At 44.3% G+C, this 23,115-nt stretch overlaps 1 protein-coding gene across 9 annotated transcripts in view; it reads left to right on the forward strand.

The window, feature by feature from the left end:
• The window catches only part of LOC109905291 (transmembrane anterior posterior transformation protein 1 homolog), a 36,475-nt gene extending 26,465 nt beyond the window's left edge, over positions 1 to 10,010 (forward strand). For 3 of the 9 annotated variants that reach the window (XM_031790260.1, XM_020502577.2, XM_031790258.1), the window contains 9 exons: positions 219 to 316; positions 397 to 466; positions 1,037 to 1,117; positions 2,054 to 2,163; positions 3,160 to 3,219; positions 3,349 to 3,417; positions 3,696 to 3,772; positions 4,470 to 4,636; positions 8,217 to 10,010. In XM_031790260.1, the coding sequence (XP_031646120.1) occupies positions 219 to 316; positions 397 to 466; positions 1,037 to 1,117; positions 2,054 to 2,163; positions 3,160 to 3,219; positions 3,349 to 3,417; positions 3,696 to 3,772; positions 4,470 to 4,636; positions 8,217 to 8,560 (1,076 nt within the window). In that variant the 3' untranslated portion in view covers positions 8,561 to 10,010. Of the gene's footprint in view, positions 1 to 193; positions 317 to 396; positions 467 to 1,036; positions 1,118 to 2,053; positions 2,164 to 3,159; positions 3,220 to 3,348; positions 3,418 to 3,695; positions 3,773 to 4,469; positions 4,637 to 7,268; positions 7,357 to 8,216 lie in introns of those variants that run through there. The other 6 variants (XM_020502578.2, XM_031790259.1, XM_031790256.1 and 3 more) reach the window with 4 other exon arrangements.
• Positions 10,011 to 23,115: the final 13,105 nt, after the last annotated feature.

Raw genomic sequence — 23,115 nt, forward strand, 5'->3', positions numbered from 1 at the left:
AGGAAATGCACACAGGAAGAACTCTACTGTAGGAATTTGTGACACCTCAACTTCCATCACCTTACAGGCGTCACTTTTTTTAGTTAGTGTTGTTTTTTTTGTTGAATGATGTGTCAGTAATGTGAGTCCACACACGCTCTCACTCAAACACCCAGCCCTTTACTGCAGCGGATGCTGTTGTCTCCATCTTCAGTGTTTTCCTGAGCCTCTGTCTCCAGTCCTGCATGCCATCCTCATCATGGTCCAGGCGTCAACGCTCAACGTGGCTTTCAACTCCCACAATAAGTCCCTGCTCACCATCATGATGTCCAACAACGTGAGTGTGCACACACTCAGACACACACGTAATCGTAAAATGTAGAGAGGACACTCAAATATATTTTCCTGCATGTACAGTTTGTGGAGATCAAAGGAAGTGTGTTCAAGAAGTTTGAGAAGAACAACCTCTTTCAGATGTCCAACAGTGGTACGTTACTGCCATAGGCATTACACTGTACATTTTAAATTGTGATATGGACATTTATTTTTAACACCATTTCTCTGATTCAAAACGCTCTACGTGTTAGACAGTCTTTTTCTATGCGATGGGTTAAGCCTTCTCTCTCTCTCTCTCTCGTCCTTTTTGAAGCGGCAATCGGAGCTGTTTATTCAGCTTTGATAACACGAAAGAAATGCGCCATAGATTTAAATGCATTCTGAACTCTTCCTCTTTGTGCCTGCAGGCTGCATGTTTTCATCTTTGTTGCTGTCATTCTGCAGGAATGCAAGGACCCGAAAATAAGCTTTAATCATTTCCTATTTCCCCCCCCTCTTGCAATTTGCTTGCGTCTTTGAAGATCCAGTCTGTTTAGCAAGTTACACTTACTTTAAAACCACACAGGATTCCGACAAATAGGATATTTATGCCAAATGATGTATGTAGCTTTGAAAGTACATGGAACAAATGACTGCCCTTTTTTGTCGATATTACGTGGCTATGTTGTTACATGATTCTAAGTATTAGGTAGTTACGAATATGTTTGTATTTGCATTTTAGATATCAAGGAACGGTTCACCAGCTACGTACTCCTTCTCATCGTCTGCCTCAGGAACATGGAGCAGTTCTCATGGAGCCCAGGTAACCAACATGCAAAGGGAATTGTTGGATCCATTTTATTGTGTTCACAGGATGACGGGTGATTTAGTTGGGGGGGGGGGGTTCTCCCCAATTTTGATCTTGTCTCATCGCTGCAACTCCCAAACGGTCTTAGGAGGCGAAGGTCGACGTGTTGGAGGAAACACTGTTCTGCTCACTAAAGCCTGCAGGCACCCGGCCCGCCACAAGGAGCCGCTAGAGCGCGATGAACCAATTAAAGCCCCCCCCCCCCCCCCCCCGGCCAAACCCTTCCCTAACCCGGATTACACTGGGCTAATTGTGTCAGCCTCCCTATGGGAACCCCCGATCACAGCCGCTCGTGATACAGCCCGTGAGCGAACCCGGGTCTGTAGTGACGCCTCTAGCACTGCGATGCAGTGCCTTAAACCGCTGTGCTTCTCAGGAGGCCCACAGTTTGCTGCTACTGCTGCCTTTGAGAAAGTAATCACCCTGATCCTTGGTGCCCTTTTTTAAAGCTGTTCCATTCAACCCCTAGTGGACAAGACATTGTGATGATGATAGAGCAGCCTTACTCTCATCACCTCCGTCCTATATGACAGCTCTCTTAATACAGTCAGATGGCCCTGACAGATTTGGAATGTCAGTAATGGTGATGATGCTAATGTCGTACTCTGACCGGGTCTGAGCCTTATGGCATAACCTAGACCTCATCCGAAACCATTTTGGGCAGACTTGCACCGCATGGATATGAAGATTGTATTTTATCTTGTGTTTGAGTCAAATCCACCACTGTTTAACTTATTGTACTAAGCCTAAAACAATATATGATTAAACCAAGAAATCATTAAATGTACAATTGGAGTCAATTAAAAAGAAAGACCAGACATTCGGTTAGGTAAAGAAGGAATGGTGTAGATTTTAGAAATTCACTTCACAAGTCAGTTGTCTTGTCTCCAGATCATCTCTGGGTGTTGTTACCTGATGTCTTCATGGTGATCGCCTCCGAGATCGCAGTGGACGTCATCAAACACGCCTTCATCACCAAGTTCAACGAGATCACGGCAGATGTAAGGATCACACGGATGATGGCTAATGATTCGATGAGTTGCCGATAAATGAACTGAGAACCTTTCATTTCGCACACAGTCATATTTTGAGGTCAATCCCATTTTGAATTCACCCACTTCAAGGAATTAATTTAAGTTCACAGTTCGCAAATAAAACAATCCCCATTAGGAATACATTGCGCTTTTTAAAGCCTTGAATAAGAATTTCAATTCATCTACTGAATAAATTGATTAAGAAAACAACACATTTCCCTCTGGGTGTGTGACTGTGAAATGTATGTTCACTGGAGAGGGTCTGCTTCGTTCATGTTTGAAGGATTACACCATGGTTGGCCCTGTTTTTATGTACAGCGTGGCACTTTTGTTTAGGTTGCCTCCCACACTGCTGTGTGCCTCAATCTCTGTAGCGTGCCACGAGTCCCTCCGCTCCCCTCTGCCCTCTTTCTAAATCACAACACATCACATTATGCCCCAACTGGGCTACTGGGCTAGCAACGTCGTCATCCTCAGCCACAACAACTAGCTATCCCACCGTCAGTCATGACCCGTTCCCAGCTCTTGTGTGGCGAGAAACCTTGCCTAAGACCTGAAGGCTTTAGATCGAAGGGCTTACACAGTCTTGTGGCGCATAGGAGATGCGGGTTTGAATTCAGTCGGGATACATTGGTGCTGTTTATTCTGCGAGGAGCGGTTGGTCATAGGGGGGAGGAGTGTAATGGTGGCAGGTTTGGTGAACCGTTCTCTCTCGCGTGACAAGTAACCTTCGCTTAGACCTGAAAACTGCCTAGGCTTTAGCTCAGCCAGCTAACACAGTCTTCAAATCCAGTCGGTCATACTCACTTGTGGTCCAGTCTTTATGGTATCTGTGGTTTTCTGCAGAGCCATGGCAGATGGTTTACAAGCTTCATATCAAACAACCGTAGTGATACATTATAATAATGAACTAGGTGTTCTGTTAGTCTCTGTGATGATAACATGGCTGTTTTGTATCCGCAGGTATACAGTGAATACAGAGCCAGCCTGGCCTTCGATCTCGTCAGCTGTCGGCAGAAAAACGTACGTAGCATCTCTCGAACACAGTGATTAGGCATCCAGCTCCACTGTCCCTACAGTTTCAATCAATGTTGGTTTTTTTTTCTCGCTGCTGTAGTTGTGTGGTTGAGGCTTGTTTTTGTCAATGGGCAGGCCTGCACAGACTACAGCGATTCCGTAGCCAGGAGAATGGGCTTCATTCCTCTTCCTCTTGCAGTCCTGGTAAGATCAGCCTTGTACACCAGTCCAATGCAGTGGTTCCCCTTCCATGATATGTAGATGGGCAGTGTGTTTTAAGTGGGCACTAATGATATGCTTTTGATTGCGTTTTCTATTGACGTCAATCAACTAAACAGTTCCGTCTTGTATAACGTTGTTTATTAGTTGCACGACAATGTAGTTGACATAACTAAATTTTTGTTGTCTTGATTTTTATTTCTGATGAACTGTAACGTGCGACAGTGTTTCTGCTGAAACTTTTTCGATTTTGTAATTGACAGCTAATCCGAGTGGTGATGAGTTCAGTGAATGTACAGGGAGCCCTGTCCTACTCCTGTGTGTTCCTCTTTTACATGGGGTAAGACTCCAATCCAGTTCTTATTCTTTGTCATGTTCGATGATTTGCAATTACATAAGCACCCCTTCCACGAGTTTCATAGACAAATCCGAATGCGTCAGTCCCGCAATACGGCTGGCGTTGTCTGCGAGCATAGCATTCACGCGATATCCTATCCGTATTTAAACGGCGCGCCTCTGATGATGTCCGTGCCGGTCTGTTCCCACTGAGTTACTTTAGCATGGGTCTTCACGTTAGCCCTCTGCTTAGGCTTAGTTGGGGCTTTTTTCTTCTCTTCACCCTCCTCCATCTTTTCGTCTTCTTTTTTCCCACCCTGTGGGTATAAACCACTGAGCAGTTAGCCTGAGGTGGAATTCAACGTTGTCATCTCCAGTGACCCCACCCCCTTTTTATTATTATTATTTTTTAATAGCTGTATTCCCAACAGACCCTGGTATCTGTGAAAAGACCACAGTCCGGCTTCCAAAAGCCCTCGGGGGAGGGGGACGGGGGGACGGGCATTTGGTCCACAGACCTAGATGTGGCTGTCTCTCTCGATCGTATTTCAAATGCATCATAAGCTTTAGATATGCAGAAGCTCTATTGCGTTCCTGGAGCTGTTTTCTGTCCATGAACTGAACGACACATGACTATATTGTAGTCTGCTTCTCTTCTCACTTTCACCTTGGATATCATTACTTGTATTTTCCCTGTGTAGAATGGTGACCCTGAAAGTGCTTAACAGTATTGTGCTGCTGGGGAAGTCGTGTGTGTACGTGAAGAGAGCCAACATGGAGGACAAGCTGTTTGAGAAGCCCCCCACAGCCGTCCCCGGGATGACGCCCAGTCGAACCAGCAAGACATCCAGGTGTACTGCCCCCTCAGGTACCCAGTGACAGACAATACCCTAGTATTTATATTCATTTACCTTCATTTTACCAGGCGAGGGAACATCTTCTCATTTTTAATAATGACTAGGGAACAGGTGAAAACCTTGCATGAAACCATGAAGACTTGTGTTACCTCCCTGAGCCTTTCGCTCAGCGGGCTAACACAATCTTAAGGCATGAAGAGGACCCAGATTAGAACCCAGTCAGTCACATACAGCCTACCCAGCCTCAATAAGACACTCAATTACTCATTCTTCTTAGCAATCCCAGCTTGCCAAACCCTCTTCTACTTCAAGCAAGCAGATGCGTATTTCCCACTCGGGTAATTGACCTCCCGCAATGCCACACGCGCACGCACCTCTCCTTCATCCACATCGAAACGGCCACTGAAATTCAAAACTGAAACTGCTGCTAGGATGCGCATGACCGAGATAAATTGTCAGTCGTGTGTGTGTGTGTGTGTGTGTGTGTGTGTGTGTGTGTGTAGAGCTTCAGTTTTTTTTTCTCCAGCATGGCAGACGAGCCCGCTGAGAGCATTAGCGCGACAAGTGACACCACGTCACGTCAAAGCTTTTCTCACTCCTGTATTTTTACAGCACCACAGTTTTCAGGCAAAATAATCAGTAGCATAGTATGTTGAAGTGCCAATGCATATCATGTGGGGTCAGAAAGTCACGGAATGCTTGCGTTGCTATTCTTCATTAGCCCATCTGAAACTGTACTGGACCCAACCCAGCTGTCTCTTCTGGGCCGCATTCATTAGTGCACGCCGTAGCAAACCGTTTTGCCTCGGAAAATGAATATGAGCTTCTCTTATTGGACGAGTTCAGGTAGTCACACCCTGTTTTAGTCCGTTTCATTCTGTTTGGTGCCTATTGAATACCTCCCTGGCGAAATAGGTTACTTTTAGCCCCCTGATTCCAATGGATTCCTTACTATATTAACAGACTACGTTGCCTCGTTCTTCATAACGATTTGGTTCTAATTGGAGGTGCCATATGTTTAAAGTGCCTATGGAAAGTTTTCAGACCCCTTGACTTTTTCCACATTTTATAAAGTTCCAGCCAGCCTTATTCTAAAATGTGATTGTTTTTTTTTTCTCCCATCAGTCTACACACACAATACCCCATAATGACAAAGCAAAAATAGGTTTGGAAATGTTTGCTATTTTATTTCAAATAAAAAAACAGAAATCACATTTACAAAAGTATTCAGACCTTTTACTCAGTACTTTGTTGAATCGCGTTTGGCAGCGAGTCTTCTTGGGTATGACGCTACAAGCCTGGCACACCTGTATTTGGGGAGTGTCTCCCATTCTCTCTGCAGATCCTCTCGAGATCTGTCAGGTTGGATGGGGAGCGTTGCTACAGCTCTCTAGAGATGTTTGATCAGGTTCAAGTCCGGGATCTGGCTGGGCCTCTCAAGGACATTCAGAGACTTGTCCTGTTGGAAGGTGAACCTTTGCCCCTGTCTGAGGTCCTGAGTGTTCTGAAGCAGGTTTTCATCAAGGATCTGTCTGTACTTTGCTCCGTTCATCTTTGCCTCGATCCTAACTAGTCTTCCAGTCCCTGCCGCTGAAAAACACCCCCACAGCAGGATGCTGCCACAACCATGCGTCAGGGATGGTGCCAGGTTTTCTCCAGACGTGACGCTTGGCATTCAGGCCAAAGAGTTGAATCCTGGTTTCATCAGACCAGAGAATCTTGTTTCTCATGGTCTGAGAGTCTTTAGGTGCCTTTTGGCAAACTTGTGCGTTTTACTGAGGAGTGGCTTCTGTCTGGCTGCTCTACTATAAAGGCCTATTGGTGGAGTGCTGCAGATATGGTTGTCCTTCTGGAAAGCTCTCCCCGAGTGACCATCGGTTTCTTGGTCACCTCCCTGACCAAGGACCTTTTTCTCCCGATTGCTCAGTTTGGCCAGGCGGTCAGCTCTAGGAAGAGTCTTGGTTTTCCAAACTTCTTCCATTTAAGAATGATGGATGCCACTGTGTTCTTGGGGACATTCAATGCTGCAGAATTTTTTTTAGTACCCTTCCCCAGTCCCCAATTCCTAATTACATGGTTATACCACTGGTTCAGTACCACAATGCATTTTCTAAAGTAGGCCTGCTGTATCCCATGCTCATGTGTTGTTGCCTTTAGAGGAACACACATTTATTTCATGCAGTCTGGGGAATACACACACGATTTGCTGCTCGCCTGGTAAAGTCTAATTTGCAACACACTCTTTTATATGCAAGTGAAGCATGTCGGCGCCTTAGGCAAATGGCTTTCTTCATAGAGTAGTAACCCATGTGCTGATATGCCTCTTCTACTTCACTCAACTTTATTTGAATTTACACAACGGGTGGGTCTAATCCTGAATGCTGATTTGGTTAAAAGCGCATTCCAGCTGGTGTCTATTCCACAAGTTACCACCGGCTAAATCTATTTACTATGTTCCATCTGACTGCGCAATCCACTGTCTCATCAGCCCAGGCAGGGAAGTTATAAAGTTGATCTCCACTATAAAAAGCATCTAGACATTATCTCACGTTTCTTTCAGACCAGCGTTTTGTTTTCAACAGTGGAGATTTGTATAAACCTTTACTGTCTGTCTCTCTGACTTTTGCAACGTTGTCTTTCCAGCTTCAGTTTGAAGGGATTGTGTTAGCTGTGTTGTTGGCTGGCTCCTCTGAACAACAGTGTCCTGACGAGAGCACGTTTTCTATGCCAGGTGAAATGGCGCCTCATTAGATCATTGTTGTGGATGTATCCAAATAAATGTCACTAGAAAATAGCTTAAATAAATGCAAATGCGGCACTTTTTGGCACTTTTTCACTTGACTGTAAATTAGCCGTAGTTGGCTAGCTAGCTTGCAAGGGATAAGAATGTTTCCAGTCAGTATGGCAATGGAACATTTAGAACGAACGACTGGGTCGTGTCCATACAGTAGACGGGGTCGCGACTGGTAGATGCAGTAGATACAAAAAGACTGAACGTCTGTGTCACGTCCATAGATACAGAACAAAAAGACTGGGTCGCGTCTCTTGCAACCCTAGATTTGTGTCGGGACTATATCTTGTGGAAGGATGAAATAGTATGAATAAATGAATCAACGTTTTTAATGAAAATATGTCGATCATTATTTGAATATGTTGGTAACCCGTTGTATAAAAGTGGTAATGCCTGAGAAGCTGGTGTTTGGAGGATATATTGATAAATATCGAAGGGTATGAATTATTCTATTTGCCTGACCTAACTTGTGTAATGTAACGCCATTTATACTGCATACTGGCATTTTAAGGCCATGATGGGCGGACTTGAGGAGTCAACTTGTATTACTGTAGATTTGTCTTTTTGACCCTTCGATATACAGTAGGTACGTTTTTATTCCTAGAAGTCAATGTTGTTGGTTTTCCAGTTTACTTGGTCACTCTGAAGTCAAATCTAATCAAAAAGGAAGTTTATGATGATTCGTTGCTTACTATCTATGTGTGAGTGTTACTTACCGTTAGTGTTGCTAACTTTTCTCAAATTAGTATTGTTTGTTTGGGTTAAATCTACTTCTCTCTCTGTCTCATTTGCCTCATCAGGTGATCTGTCAGGGGATCCGTGGTCTGAGCGGTCTCCATCCACTCCTTCCTGCACCTCCATCCCCCCCTCCTCCTCTGTCACCACCCAGCCTACCCCCACCGTCATCCCCAACCCACAGGCAGAGACTGTGGCCCCTCCCGCCACTTCCCCCACCACCACCCCAACCAGACCCTCCTCCACCAGCCCAGAACCGGACCCTGACACCCTCACCCCCTCGCCCCCTGCCACTCCCGAGCAGAAGGAGGGGGATGGGACGGAGGGCACAGAGCTCAAGCACAGGACCCCTAAAAAGGACCTGCTGGACGTAGACCGCTTCACGATATGCGGGAACCGCATTGATTGACCCCTCTGAGCCCTTCCATTGACCTTTGACCCCCTCCCCCCGATAGCCACTCAGGAGAGGCGGTGAGCAAGACGCACCTCAGCACTTCTGCTCTCTTAGAAAAATCCAGCGGAAGCAGAGTATATTTATTAAGTTAGACATACAGTAAGTTATTGTGGACTCTGGGACAGGCTGTTTAATTTAAGTTGACTTGCTGTTTTTCGCCTGCTGGGTTTGGGGCTCGACAAAGTGAACTACAGTTGGTTGAGCAACCGAAGACTGCCAGAGGAATTGTTGTTTTCATGGCAACCTAGTTGTCTGTACCAATGATGTGTATAAACCCTGGATTGCTGATGCTATGTATTGGCCATTGAGATGCTTTGAAGCCACCGGTCGGCCATATTGGCACTCCCCAGTATTACAATTAAATGTTTCAAGGACAAAATAACATGTATATAAGTGTTTTGTTGTTATAGTGGGGACAATTACATTTAGTAGTAAAAAATAAATGTTTTAATAGTATAATACAAGTATGCATTAAGATGTCTAATAGAATAAATGTGTAAAAAAAAATACGAATGTAGACATTAATACATTTCTATAGCTTCTAAAATCTATTTTACAATGGAGGAGGAGTACCAAGATGGCTGCACGATGGCTTCATGTCAGCACCCCATGTCAGTCATCCAGGATGCTAGATACACATTGTGTGTGTGTGTGTGTGTGTGAACACGAACGTGGAACATGAGACATTGGTGCCTCTTCTCAGATACACAGCAAAAGAGGAACAAAGTTATCTGTCAATGTTCTCCCGTTTTATTTGGACATATTGGATAAAACGACTGATTTAGCTATTTGCTCATCAAAAAGCTTTACCCAGTTTATTGGAATTTTGCGGTATAAAATATCACTACTGGTATGAGCTCCATTTGGTAGTGTAAAGAACATCTCCACAGAAGTGAGATTTTTTGTTAGAGAGCTTTTACAGATATTTTAATCTCATTCAATTTGACTTAAAATAACATTTGATGGTTATTTGTTTGCCATTACCGCATGTATTACTCATAATACATATTGCCTTTGGGAAAAGTTCATACTAGCATTTTATGATGGCAAGAATCTCTAGTTTGCGCTGATGAGACGTTACCGTATTGTCTTAATTAAATATGCTACAGATGACAGGGTTTGGAGCTATTTCTCTTCATTTGACGCTCATGCAATGTTTTAATTACTATTGTAATAAGGATCTATTTTTGGAGCTGCCAGTTGTAATATTTTATAGTATTTTTGCGCATGGAACTTCCACTGAACTCTCTCCAAGGGTCACTTTTTGTAGTGTTCTTATGCAAGCAATGATGGAAAACTGTCCACTTAATCTCATCTGTTTGGTTCATAACTTCACCGTGATATGAAATGGCCCTCTTTTTGGGATGATGATAATGATGACAAATAAATGAAAGTTATTTTGCAATTGTGGTGTCAATATCCAACAAGAACCGAGTGAGAGGGGTCTCCTCAGGTGCTCCCTGGTCCGAGCGAAGCCCCTCCCTCCTGCACCTCCATCCCCTTCTCTGTCACCAGCCAGCCCCCCCCCCCCCCCCCCCCTTCTCTGTCACCAGCCAGCCCACCCCTTCCCCCCCTTCTCTCTCACCCGGCAGCCCACCCCTTCCCCCCCCCCCGCCTTCTCTCTCACCAGCCAGCCCACCCCTTCCCCCGCCCTCACCATTGGAATAATGATCTTACCATTGATGAATGAACATGGGGAGACCCTTGTAGAGTAGATGTTATTTTACAGTAGAGGTAATCTGACGGTCACACTCGCACTATGGGTGACCTCACCTTCTACAGATGGGGCAATGACTCAGGTCGTGTAAAATCCACCCCCAGCCAAGCACGTCTTAGAGGGCTAAGCGTCTTACCTCGCAGGCTGAGCCGGCCCTAGCTCTCTCTCCTCTCTCAGGCTTCCATGAAGCCGTTCCCTGTTAAAGTAGTCTGGCTGGAGCCTGTCCAGTGACACGAAGCATTAAATGTACAGGCTCACTCTACGGGTTGTGTTTTAACAACTAACGTTCACGTAACTCCTACCTTAAGCATATATATTGAACAAAAATATAAATGCAACAATGTAACAATTTCAACAAGTTACAGTTCATTATAAGAAAATCAGTCTGTTTTAAATAAATTCATTAGGCCCTAATCTATGGATTTGACATGATTTGGCAGGGGCGCAGCTATGGGTGGGCCGCCTGGGAGGGCATACCCACCCACATTGGAGCCAGGCCCAGCCAATCAGAATTAGTTTTCCCCACAAAAGGGCTTCATTACGGACAAGCTGGATGGTGAAGAAGCTGGATGTGGAGGTCATGGGCTGTTGTGGTTACACATGATCTGCAGTTGTGAGGCCAGTTAGAATACTGCCAAATTCTGTAAAACAGCGTAGGAGGCAGGTTATGGTAGAGAAATGAGCATGTAATTCTCTGCCAACTGCTCTGGTGGACATTCCTGCAGTCAGCATGCAATTGCACGCTCCCTCAAAACGTGAAACATCTGTGGCATTGTGTTTTGACAAAACTGCACATTTTAGATTGGCCTTTTATTGTCCACAGCACAAGGTGCACCTGAGTAATGATCATGCTGTTTAATCAGTTTCTTCAAGTGCCACACCTGTCAGGTGGATGAATTATCTTGACAAAGGAGAAATGCTCACTAACAGGGATGTAAACAAATTTGTACAAAACATTTGAGAGAAATAAGATTTTTTTGCAAATGGTACATTTCTGGGATCTTTTATTTCAGCTTATGAAACATGGGACCAACACTTTACATGTTGTGTTTATATTTTTGTTCAGTATATGTAAATTAACATAACATATTCCTTACGTTTTTGTTCATACACGCACACACAGTATTTTTGTGTCCAAAAAGTTTCAAATGGACGCAACGACAACTAGACCTGACCCATGGCCTCGTGGGTCAGGATCTAGACCAGACCAGAGTGACAAAAAAATGTGGTTTTCAGCCAAGTTGCTCTCCTGGTTAACTAATAGGTCTTTGTATGTTGGCTATGTCTTCTATAAGTCAATAAATTCACCTTATTAGCGTAAAATAAATAGGCGATAGGCTATGCAGGACCCCAGGGAAAATATTGGGTGTATTCCGGGTCGGGTGAAACCGTGAAGACCTCTAGCACACCTTGTGGTTTTTGATTGAATGTAGGACTATGTGTTGATGTCTTTATGAGGCATAATTGTGAGGAAACAGGCTAAGTCGTGGTGAATACGGATGCATGGAAATGTTGTCTAAAACAACTTGAAAGGATGAACGTACATGTATCTGATCAAAGGCTGAACTGTTTCTCATCCCAATGGGAGTCTTCTGGCAGGGTCTCCCTCAAACACCTAGGAGGAAACCAGCTACTGTACATAATCCCATTTAATAAGCATGGCATTTTGTGCATTTCCTTTTTTTCCATCGACAGATCATAATGCAGCAAAGGAAAGGAAAGCGCTGACAAAATCTCCACATTTACCTGATGTGAACCAGTGAAGCGAAAACATTGTGACTGTAGTTGCTCAACATTGACCCCTTGTGTTTGGCTACTCTGGGACCACATTTCAAATAGAACTCATATCCCTATTCAAAGGGTTTTTCCATTCACCTGATCTGGTTTGCCTCCCTCAGTGCGGATCTAATGTGTTGTGAATGCGCTGAAGGAAGGCGTTCTGTAGCACTGATGAAAGGCCTTCCCACATGAAACCTGTCCAGAGGGGCCCTGGCCCGCCACATTCTTGGAAATCAACAAGGACCGTATTGTGCATGGCAATGCTGGGTGCTTCGAGATCAGCAGAGGTTGTGGTCCCAAAGTATCTTGTGTCTACCCTCTGGAGGTGGGGAGGTGGGGGGCAGGGTCAGAGTTCGGGAGGACATTGAACACCTGTGTTGGGGGTTCAAGACAGTTTGGCATCTGTTTATCTGAAAGTGGACACCTTTAGTAGGCTGCACAGTCAAAAAAGCATACTCGAATCAGTTTTATCTTAATATAGTCATTTTATTGGTGCAATAAACTGTTCTGAGAAGGGTAACTGACTAAAGGAACGGGAGAGAGCCCATTTTAGTGTGCCACAGCAGTATGGCAGGCTACTGTACATCTCAAAACTAATTATAGGCCTATATTCAGGAAAATCATGCACCCCAAAAATCTGAGGGGGCACAAAGTATGTAACATGAGAATGGCTGGAAGGTGATCCTGAGGGGGGATAGGCCCCCTATCCGTAAATTGGATAATTCTTCATATACCTGAAACAGCTTTTTTTTTACTGCAGTCTAGAGCCATAATTGTTATGATTAAATCTATGTAAAAATATATATATATGTTTACTTTTCTGCATATCTAAGCGTACCTCTTGAGTTGTCTTTATCTGACTGGTAGTTATTCTTTTTTTTTAAAGACGCTACATTTTTAAGATGCTAAATCTGCATCTCTGCAAAAAAATATGGGTAAAAGATTGAAAGGAATGTGAGTCTTATTCAGTAAATTTAGTAATTGCTTACTTTTCTCAAGTCTACCAACCTTTCCAGCAGGCATAGGTAGGGATAGAGATAGGTAGGAGCATGCCCATGTAATGCTTTGCAGTAAAACCTTGAAATCAGCCCTAGCCTTAACAGGAACCAGTGTAGAGAGGCTAGCACTGGAGCAATATGATCAAATTGTTTGGTTCTAGTGAAGATTTCTAGCAGCCGTGTTCAGCAATAACTGAAGTTTATTTAGTGCTTTATCCAGGTAGCCGGAGGGTAGAGCATTGCAATAGTCTAATCTAGAAGTGACAAAGCATGGATAAATTTTTCTGCATCATTATTGGACAGAAAGGTTCTTATTTTTACAATGTTACGATGATGGAAAAAAGCTGTCCTTGAAATATTCTTGATATGTTCGTCAAAAGAGAGATCAGGGTCCATAGTAACGCCGAGGTCTTTCATAGATTTATTTGAGACGACTGTACAACCATGAAGATTAATTGTCAGATCCAACAGAAGATCTCTTTGTTTCTTGGGACCTAGAACTAGCATCTCTGTTTTGTCCGAGTTTAAAAGTAGAAAATGTGCCGCCATCCACTTCCTTATGTCTGAAACACAGGCTTCCAGGGAGGGTAATTTTGGGGCTTCACCGTGTTTCATCGAAACGTACAGCTGTGTGTCGTCTGTCTTATTATCGATGTCGGCTATGATATCGTTTAGGACCTTGAGCTTGGCTGAGGTGCACCCATGACCAGCTCAAAAACCAGATTGCATAGTGGAGAAGGTACGGTGGAATTCGAAATGTTCGGTGATCTGTTTGTTAACTTGGCTTTCGAAGACCTTAGAAAGGCAGGGTAGGATAGATATAGGTCTGTAGCAGTTTGGGTTTAAAGTGTCTCCCCCTTTGAAGAGGGGGATGACCGCGGCAGCTTTCCAATCTTTGAAATCTCAGACGATACAAAAGAAAGGTTGAACAGGCCAGTAGTAGGGGTTTAAACAATTTCGATGGATAATTTTAGAAAGAGAGGGTCCAGATTGTCTAGACCAGCTGATTTGTAGGAGTCCAGATTTTGCAGTTCTTTCAGAACATCAGCTATCTGGATTTGGATGAAGGAGAAATGGGGGAGGCTTGGGCAAGTTGCTGTGGGGGGCGCAGGGCTGTTGACCGGGGTAGGGGTAGCCAGGTGGAAAACATGGCCAGCCATAGAAAAATGCTTATTGAAATTCTCAATTATAGATTTATCAGTGGTGACAGTGTTTCCTAGCCTAAGTGCAGTGGGCAGCTGGGAGGAGGTGCTCTTATTCTCCATGAACTTTAGTGTCCCAGAACTTTTTGGAGTTTGTGCTACAGGATGCAAATTTCTGTTTGAAAAAGCTAGCCTTTGCTTTCCTAACTGCCTGTGTATATTGGTTCCTAACTTCCCTGAAAAGTTGCATATCGCACGGGCTATTCAATTCTAATTTGATTGCAGTGCTGGTCAAGGGCAGTCAGGTCTGGAGTGAACCAAGGGCTATATCTGTTCTCTAAATCTCTAAATTTTTTGAATGGGGCATGCTTATTTAAGATGGTGAGGAAAGCAAATTTAAAGAATAACCAGGCATCTTCTACTGACGGGATGAGGTCAATATCCTTCCAGGATACCCGGGCCAGGTGATTAGAAAAGCCTGCTCGCTGAAGTGTTTTAGGGAGCGTTTGACAATGATGAGGGGTGGTCGTTTGACCCCAGACCCATTAAGGATGCAGTGATTGCTGAGATCCTGGTTGAAGGTGTATTTGGAGGGCAGGTTGGTTAGGATGATATCTATGAGGGTGCCCATGTCTACGGATTTGGGGTTGTACCTGGTAGGTTCATTGATCATTTCTGTGAGATTGAGGGCATCAAGCTTAGACTGATAATGATCAGTGATTAGTTAATTGACTATAATTGCCTTGGAAGTGAGGGATCTAATATTAAGTAGCCCTATTTTGAGATGTGAGATATCACAATCTCTTTCAATAATGACATGAATGGAGATCTTTATTCCAGTGAGATTGCTAAGGCAAACACTGCTATGTTTTGTTTTGCTCAACCTAGATCGAGGGACAAACAAGTCCTCAATGGGGATAGCTGAGCCGACTACATTGTCTGTGCTAGTGGCTGCCTGGCCTGCACCCTATCTCATTGTGGAGCTAGAGGAGTTAGAGCCCTGTCTATGTTCATAGATAAGATGAGAGCACCCCTCCAGCTAGGATGAAGTCCGTCACTCCTCAGCAGGCCAGGCTTGGTCCTGTTTTGTGGTGCTCTCATCTTATCTATTCTGGGGAGTCCCAGAAAGAGGGCCAATTTGAGCAATCTGGGGAGTAGGGCCTTGGTCAGGGAGGTGACCAAGAACCCGATGGTCACTCTGATAGTGCTCCAGAGTTTCTCTGTGGAAATGGTAGAACCTTCCAGAAGGACAATCATCTCTGCAGCACTCCACCAATCAGATCTTTATGGTAGAGTGGCCAGATGGAAGCCACTCCTAAGTAAAAGGCACATGATAGCCCACTTGGAGTTTGCTAAAAGGCACCTAAAGGACTCTGACCATGAGAAACAAGATTCTCTGGTCTGATGAAACCAAGATTGAACTCTTTGGCCTAAATGCCAAGGGCCACGTCTGGAGGAAACCTGGAACCATCACTACGGTGAAGCATGTTGGTGGCAGCATTACACTGACACTCTACAAAATGGAGCTGACAGAGAGGGCTGCCTCGCTTCTAGTTCTTAGGAAACTTTGCAGTATTTTCTTTATGTATTATTTCTTATATTGTGAGACCAGAAAATTGATTGTGTTATCACATACAGCCGGCCAGAACTATTGGATAACAGAATGGTGGAAACTCGCCAGCACTACCAGCATTACAACCAGGAATACAACTTTCCCAAAGCAGATCCTTTGTTCGCACCACCCAGGGCAATTGAACTGATTACAAAGGCCGACCCAAAACAACGCTGGCGGAGAAGAGGGATTCGAAGCGGTCTTCTGGTCAGACGTAGGAGGTGCGCACACCACACAACTCTTCCGAGTATATTACTTGCTAATTTTCAGTCCCTGGATAACAAAGTTGATGAGATCAGAGCAATGGTTTCTTTCCAGAGAGACATTAGGGATTGTAACATACTCTGTTTCACGGAAACATGGCTCACTCGGGATATACTGTCTGAGTCGGTCCAGCCATCTGGATTCTCATGGTGTAACTGTAATAACATACAGGCACAGAAGTCCTTTTGTTCAACCGACCTAAAACACCTCACAATCAAATGCCGACCATATTATCTCCCAAAATAATTATCTTCGGTTATTGTCACAGCTGTGTATATCCCCCCTCAAGCCGATACCACGACTGCCCTCAAGGAACTTTATGCAAACTGGAAACCATATATCCTGAGGCTGCATTTATTGTAGCTGGGGACTTTAACAAGGCAGATTTGAGGAAAAGGCTACCTAAATTCTATCATCAGCATATTGACTGTAGTACTCACGCTGGAAAAACACTCAACCATTGTTATTCCAACTTCCGGGATGCATACAATGCCCTTCCCCGCCCTCCTTTCGGCAAATCTGACAACAACTCCATTTTGCTCCTCCCTTCCAATAGGCAGAACTTCAAACAGGACGTACCCGTGCTAAGGACTATTCAACGCTGGTCTGACCAATCGGAATCCACGCTTCAAGATTGTTTTGATCACGCGGACTGGAAATATGTTCTGGTTAGCTTCAGAGAATAATATCGATGTATATACTGTGACGGTTACTGAGTTTTCAAGAAGTGTATAGGAGATGTTGTACCCACTGTGACTATTAAAATCTACCCTAACCAGAAACCGAGAATAGATGGCAGCATTCGCACAATATTGAAAGCGCGAACCACCGCATTTAACCATGGAAAGGTGACTGGTAATATGGAAGAATACAAACAGAGTAGTCATTCCCTCCACAAGGCAATCAAACAGGAAAACCGTCAGTATAGAGACAAAGTTGAGTCGCAATTCAACGGCTCAGACACAAGACGTATGTGGAAGGGTCTACAGACAATCACGAACTACAAAAGACAAAACAGTCACATTGTGTACACAGCCGTCCATTCTAGCGTTCTGGTGAAGAATGTGTATTAGGTATTTGTTGTGAAATTGTTCGATTTTTGTTACATTTGACCTTTTATTTAACTAGGCAAGTCAGTTAAGAACAAATTCTTATTTTCAATGATGGCCTAGGAACAGTGGGTTAATTACCTGTTCAGGGGCCGAATGACAGATTTGTACCTTGTCAGCTCGGGGATTTGAACTTGCAACCTTTTGGTTACTAGTCCAACGCTCTAACCACTAGGCTACCCTTTTATTTTTTATTTTTATTTTACCTTTATTTTACTAGGCAAGTCAGTTAAGAACAAATTCTTATTTTCAATGACAGCCTAGGAACAGTGGGTTAACTGCCTGTTCAGGGGCAGAACGACAGATTTGTACCTTGTCAGCTCGGGGATTTAAACTTGCAACCTTTCGGTTACTAGTCCAACGCTCTAACCACTAGGCTACCCTGCCGCCCCTTGCTGCACTGTCGGAACTAGAAGCACAAGCATTTCGCTACACCCGCAATAACATCTACTAAACACGTGTATGTGACCAATAAAATTGTATTTGATTTGGGAGACTAATCAGGGACTGGGAGACTAATCAGGATCAAGGGAAAGATGAACGGGAGCATAGTACAGAGAGATCCTTGATGAAAACCTGTTCCAGAGTGCTTAGGACCTCAGAGACGGGGGGGCAAAGGTTCACCTTAAAATAGGACAATGACCCTAAGCACACAGCCAAGACAGCACAGGAGTGGCTTCGGGACAAGTCTCTGAATGTCCTTGAGTGGCCCAGACAGAGCCCAGACTTGAACCCGATCAAACATCTCTGGAGAGACCTGAAAGTAGCTGTGCAGCGATGCTCCCCATCCAACCTGACAGAGCTTGAGAGGATCAGCACAGAAGAATTGGAGAAACTCCCCAAATACAGGTGTGCAAAGCTTGTAGCGTCATAACCACGAACATTCGAGGCTGTAATCTCTGCCAAAGGTGCTTCAACAAAGTACTGAGTAAAGGGTCTGAATAGTTAAGTTTAATATATATTTTCTACAATTTCGAAAAATCTGTTTTTGCTTCGTCATTATGGGGTACTGTGTGTAGATTCATGAGGAAAAAAAACAAGGCTGTAACGGATCAAAATGTGGAAAAAGTTAAGGGGTCTGAATACTTTACGAATGCATTGTATATTCTGTACTTTCCCCTGTACCGGCCATGTAGTTTGAATAATCAGTGCCTTCCACCAATTTCCCCACACCCTTTCTGCATTGGTGTTGGCTTTTTCTTTTCTGCAACCTGTGGTCTTCGTTTTATATCCTCCCACCATTTTATATCCTCACACCACCATTCAATATTTGCCCTTAAAACATGTCTTCCCCGTATATTCCTGTCACTGTCAGCTTTAGGCCCTTTTTACCATGCATCCTGGAGTACTTGCTCTGCCTAGTGCTCTGTAGTCACGTTTCCCTTCATAACATTGCCAGCACACAGCCACAATTCCTCCCAGGATCACTGCAATCCTAACCCCCCTCTACCTATTTTGGGCATTGGTGACAATGAGATGGATTCAGTCTGTCTGGGTAGGACACCAAGGTTTTCTTGCCATCCGGCGGGCTTCTGAGAACACAGTTCCATAGAACATCATCCATGTTCGTATTAAGTGATTTGGAAGTTCTATGATTATCACCCTGATCTATAAATTACCCTCTTCCCGTTCTAAACAACTCATCACCCCCCTTTATTTAAAGGTGCACAATTTCTACACACAATTTCCCCTACTCCTTCTATAAAAGATGGTTGTTTTGAATGCAAAAGAATGGCAATCCGTATACGCCTTCTCCCTCTTCATTCTCTGCTACTTTTTTAACCTCTCTAAGCAGCTTCACTTAATCTTATTTCCGGGCGCACATCCTGTTTATTGCTGCACTCACACAGCACTTTCCTATCATCAACAATAGTAGGCTTCCAGCCAGTGCACCCACTATTGTTAAAAACACTCCAGCCCATTCCCACAGCATATCCTTCAACGAGTCCCAACGTACTGTTACTCCTCCCACAACCGTCTCCACTACCTCTCTATCTCCCTCCACTGCTGATTGCCCCCATAACTCTGGGATAGTACAGTCAGGATCCCCAGACTGGAGCCATTCCTGCACTGCTTCCTACACGTAGTGTTGGTATACAGTACATATTGCTACTCCCAACCCAATCTAATCCTTTCTGCACTTTTCCATTGCACAAATCTCTCCGCCATTCATGAACTCTATATCCGCACCACAGCGGATTCTCTACGTGCATGGCTGGATGTTTAATTTCCTATTTGTTTCCCTAATTACCCAATAAACATTATTAAGCCATTCAAATGACCATTCCTGAGGAAAAAGCATGTCCCATAATTCCCCCACTTATATAACTCCTACAAGACACCTGCCCAGTTACTATTCTAACTCATTTCTTGTCTTTCAATTGCTCCCATCTATTCTTTGCTTAACCCAAAACGATCCAGGCTCCATCTGGCCCGTTTTATATCCACCTCTTTTAATTTCTTAGACGTTAACCACGGAAACGGGCCCGTAGCGAGGTATTGGTAGCTAGTCCAGTAATTGTTTCACCAGTCAAATTATCCAAACATGGTTTCACATAATTATTTAAACACTTCTGTAGTTTGTAATCCCCACCCTACTCTACCCCTATCCATAGTGAAGACCTGCGTGTAAGACCTTAAATCACTTTTTTAACAGTACCTGACCGCTGAAGCCCTGTGAAATTATATAACCAGTATCCCTCTTCCATTGGTCTTGTTTGACATATTGGGCATCTAGGAGTTCCTGATGAATTCCTTCTAAATGAATCTACGGGGAAGTCCCTTCCCTCCAGCACCTCTGCAATTGTCTTACTCACACGCGTATCCAGCTCTCTAAAATGTGTTTTGTTAACCCCCTTTCAAGTCCCCAGGACTAGGCTGGCGTTGCACCCACGTCTCCTCTTTCACTTTCTCACATTCTTCTATAGGGGAGTAGGTATAAGGTAACAGGTATTTTCCACACCCAGGGTAGAGTCTTATTAATCTCACTCTCTATCCCTACCCTCATTATACTGTGACAGCCTGGCCAATTACCCCCCCCCCCCCACCCATAGGATAAATGGTTACAGTTATTGGGGCTACACCACCATGAGGGGCAAGGTTGTCCATCCACCTACAGTCCTTTATTCGGTACGGATAAAGGACTGGGTCTACCTTAGTCTGTCTACAGCCTCGTGATTTTCCTTCAAGAGGTTCGCTCTGGGTCCCTTTTGCATTAACCAACTTCTCTGTTCTGGGGTATGTCAGATTTGAGTGACCACAGGGTATGTTAGCCTTACACTCCTCTAGCCCTTGATTCACTGTTTTCTACACACTCCCTTTCCCATAAAGGAGTGTCCGGGTCCCCTTTGAAATACTGAGCACACCAATCTGAGTACAGCCTTGGTTGGTCTCCCTCCTTTTTAGTCCAGTTCACTTGTACGGCTTTATCTTCTAGCCCAGTGCACCGTGACCCAGTATAAGTATTCACAGTCCCAGTTCAAATCCAAAACCCAGTAACCAACCTCATCATTTAGGTGACAGTCAACCGTCAACTGTCCAATTCACTGGTCTCTGCGCGCATCCAGCTCGAGGTTCATTGAACTCTTTCCCTACTTCCCTCAAAATATTTTCCCATTTCTGCTGAAATTCCAGTTCCTGAATAGCGAACCCCTTTTTAATGGAGTTCATTCCCAGCCCCCCTTTCACATATCATCGGGAGGGCATGGGTCTCAAACAGTGGAATGTAGTCAGTCTGGTTTAATCTTTCTGTTGTCTTTATCCCTACTCTATCATGCATTTGTTCCCAGCCTGGCTCCCCAATCAAGTACAGAGTCACCTCCATCAGTACTAGAAACAGCATGCCCATACTCTCATGGTGACAGTATTTACACTTTGTTGGACTGCCCTGCTGAAGGAGAGGTTCATCGTCTGAGAATGTTAGGGAGTCTAAAGAAGAACGAACACTTCCTGGAAGACTCCCCACCACGCCCAGCTCTTCCTCCTTCTCCATCGTCTATACTCACCCTTTTCGCAATATCTCTGGCCTCCTACTTTGGGACCATTTGTTTGCCCTTCTTACTGCTTACTTTAGGTGGTTTCATTTTCGGGTCTTTCTGGCTCTGTAAATCCTGGTGCTACCTGCATAAAGAATGAAAAAAACACCTTTGCGTGGCACCACACCTTAATAGTTATTTCAAACAATTGTCCAGAGTCCCTGAGATCATCGAGTGACCCTGAATTGCGTTAGTCCCCCTCCTAGCTCTAATGGTCACCCTCTCTGCATTTTTCACACTTAAACAACTGGGCACCATCCCACTTACAGGTACAGTCAGTGGGCATCATTACTTTATTACCCTTGTTTTCCGACTCCTCTGCTATTTTCAGTCTAGGGAGTAGGTTAACTACTATCCATATAATCTTATCAGGGCATCGTTCCCGTCCGGTATCCTTCCTGGCCTTTCCTTCCCTGGACCCTTCCAGACTACTGGCAATGGCGTCCCGGGGTAGGTGGCACACTTGCAGTCTACAGCCACTTCAGACCTTCAGACACCTTGCTAGTCATGCCAACCTTCACAAGCTCTAGTAGCGCTAAGGCTCTTCTGAGCCATATGTGGGTGTGTCCCCTTCTTACAAGCACTAGGCCCTTCACATTCACTACCTCCACCAACAGAGGAAATGCTACTTGAGCTCTAGGTTCGATCATAGGGTCTGCCTTGGAGTGCTGATTTAGCCCACTTTTCCGATACTAGGTTATTAGCTAATCTCCGCACTGTATTCCTACTTTTTCAGACAAGGCCTTGTTAGCATCTAGGACTTGTATTACCTTATCCTTTTGGTCGTATTTCCATTGAATAGGTCTGCCACCTGTGACCCTTTCCTATGTCTTAATCTACACTTCTTGCCCTATGGAGAGAGGACAGTGTGGTATCCCCAACGGTACCTTTCCTGCCTATTTCTGGAGTCTCAAATGGCCACCCATTTAGTTAGTATGCAGGCGTATTTCTATTATCTTGGTTCCTATTGTTTATAAACAATCCTAATTTTGTCACTCCAGTGGTCATCATTGAGATTTGTGTAATAGACCTCAAAACCAGTCCGTTCGATTGTTTACCGGGGAGAGAACTCATACTATCCCAAATTCCTCAATTTCTTTTTAAAACGGGAACCATTGTCGTTCTTAATTCCCTAGTTATTCCTGAATGTTGGCACCATAATTGTAAGGTGGCCAATGCTTGTTTTCCCTGCCAGTAGCTTTTCTTATTGGCCTCACGATTGCATGTACAGGAGTCAGCAAGAGCACATGCATAATCCTCCCCCTTCTGGCCTTTCACTGGCAACGGACCCATCATATCCTTTTTATGGTATGACCAGGTTGCCGTTTTCCTGTTTTACCAGGGTTATACGTTTGACATATTGCACGGTCTTTCACTGTATTAGCCAATGTTTTACTTTTCACTGTATATCCCATTGCTTTTAGCTTTTCCCTAGTTCATTTGATCCCTTGGTGTCTTAAACCCACAGGGACACCGGAGATCATCTCAAACAGTGGCTTCCTCAGTAACCATTTTGCCCATCAGAAGTATTTTCCCGGCTCCACCCCACCCCTACCGCTAATATACTCCTCATCTGAGCAATAGCGTCCACTTCCTCATTTCCTTGCCAGTACTTTCCTTACTTCACATGAGCTTTCTGGTGTATTATTTAATGTTGCCAGGTCCATTAGCAACTCCGCTATCTTAGCCTATACACCTGGTTCGCAAACTGCTTTCTCTTGGATCCTTCATAGCAATTTTGTTCTCATATCCGTAAGTCTTCTTTTAGGGCTCTATGGCAATAGTCACTATCAGTTATTATCCTCACGTTTTGTATGCGTTTGTCTTTAGCTTTCAATCGTCCTTCCAGTATTGC

Source organism: Oncorhynchus kisutch, linkage group LG15 (assembly GCF_002021735.2).
Source record: "Oncorhynchus kisutch isolate 150728-3 linkage group LG15, Okis_V2, whole genome shotgun sequence".
Lineage (NCBI taxonomy): Eukaryota > Metazoa > Chordata > Actinopteri > Salmoniformes > Salmonidae > Oncorhynchus > Oncorhynchus kisutch.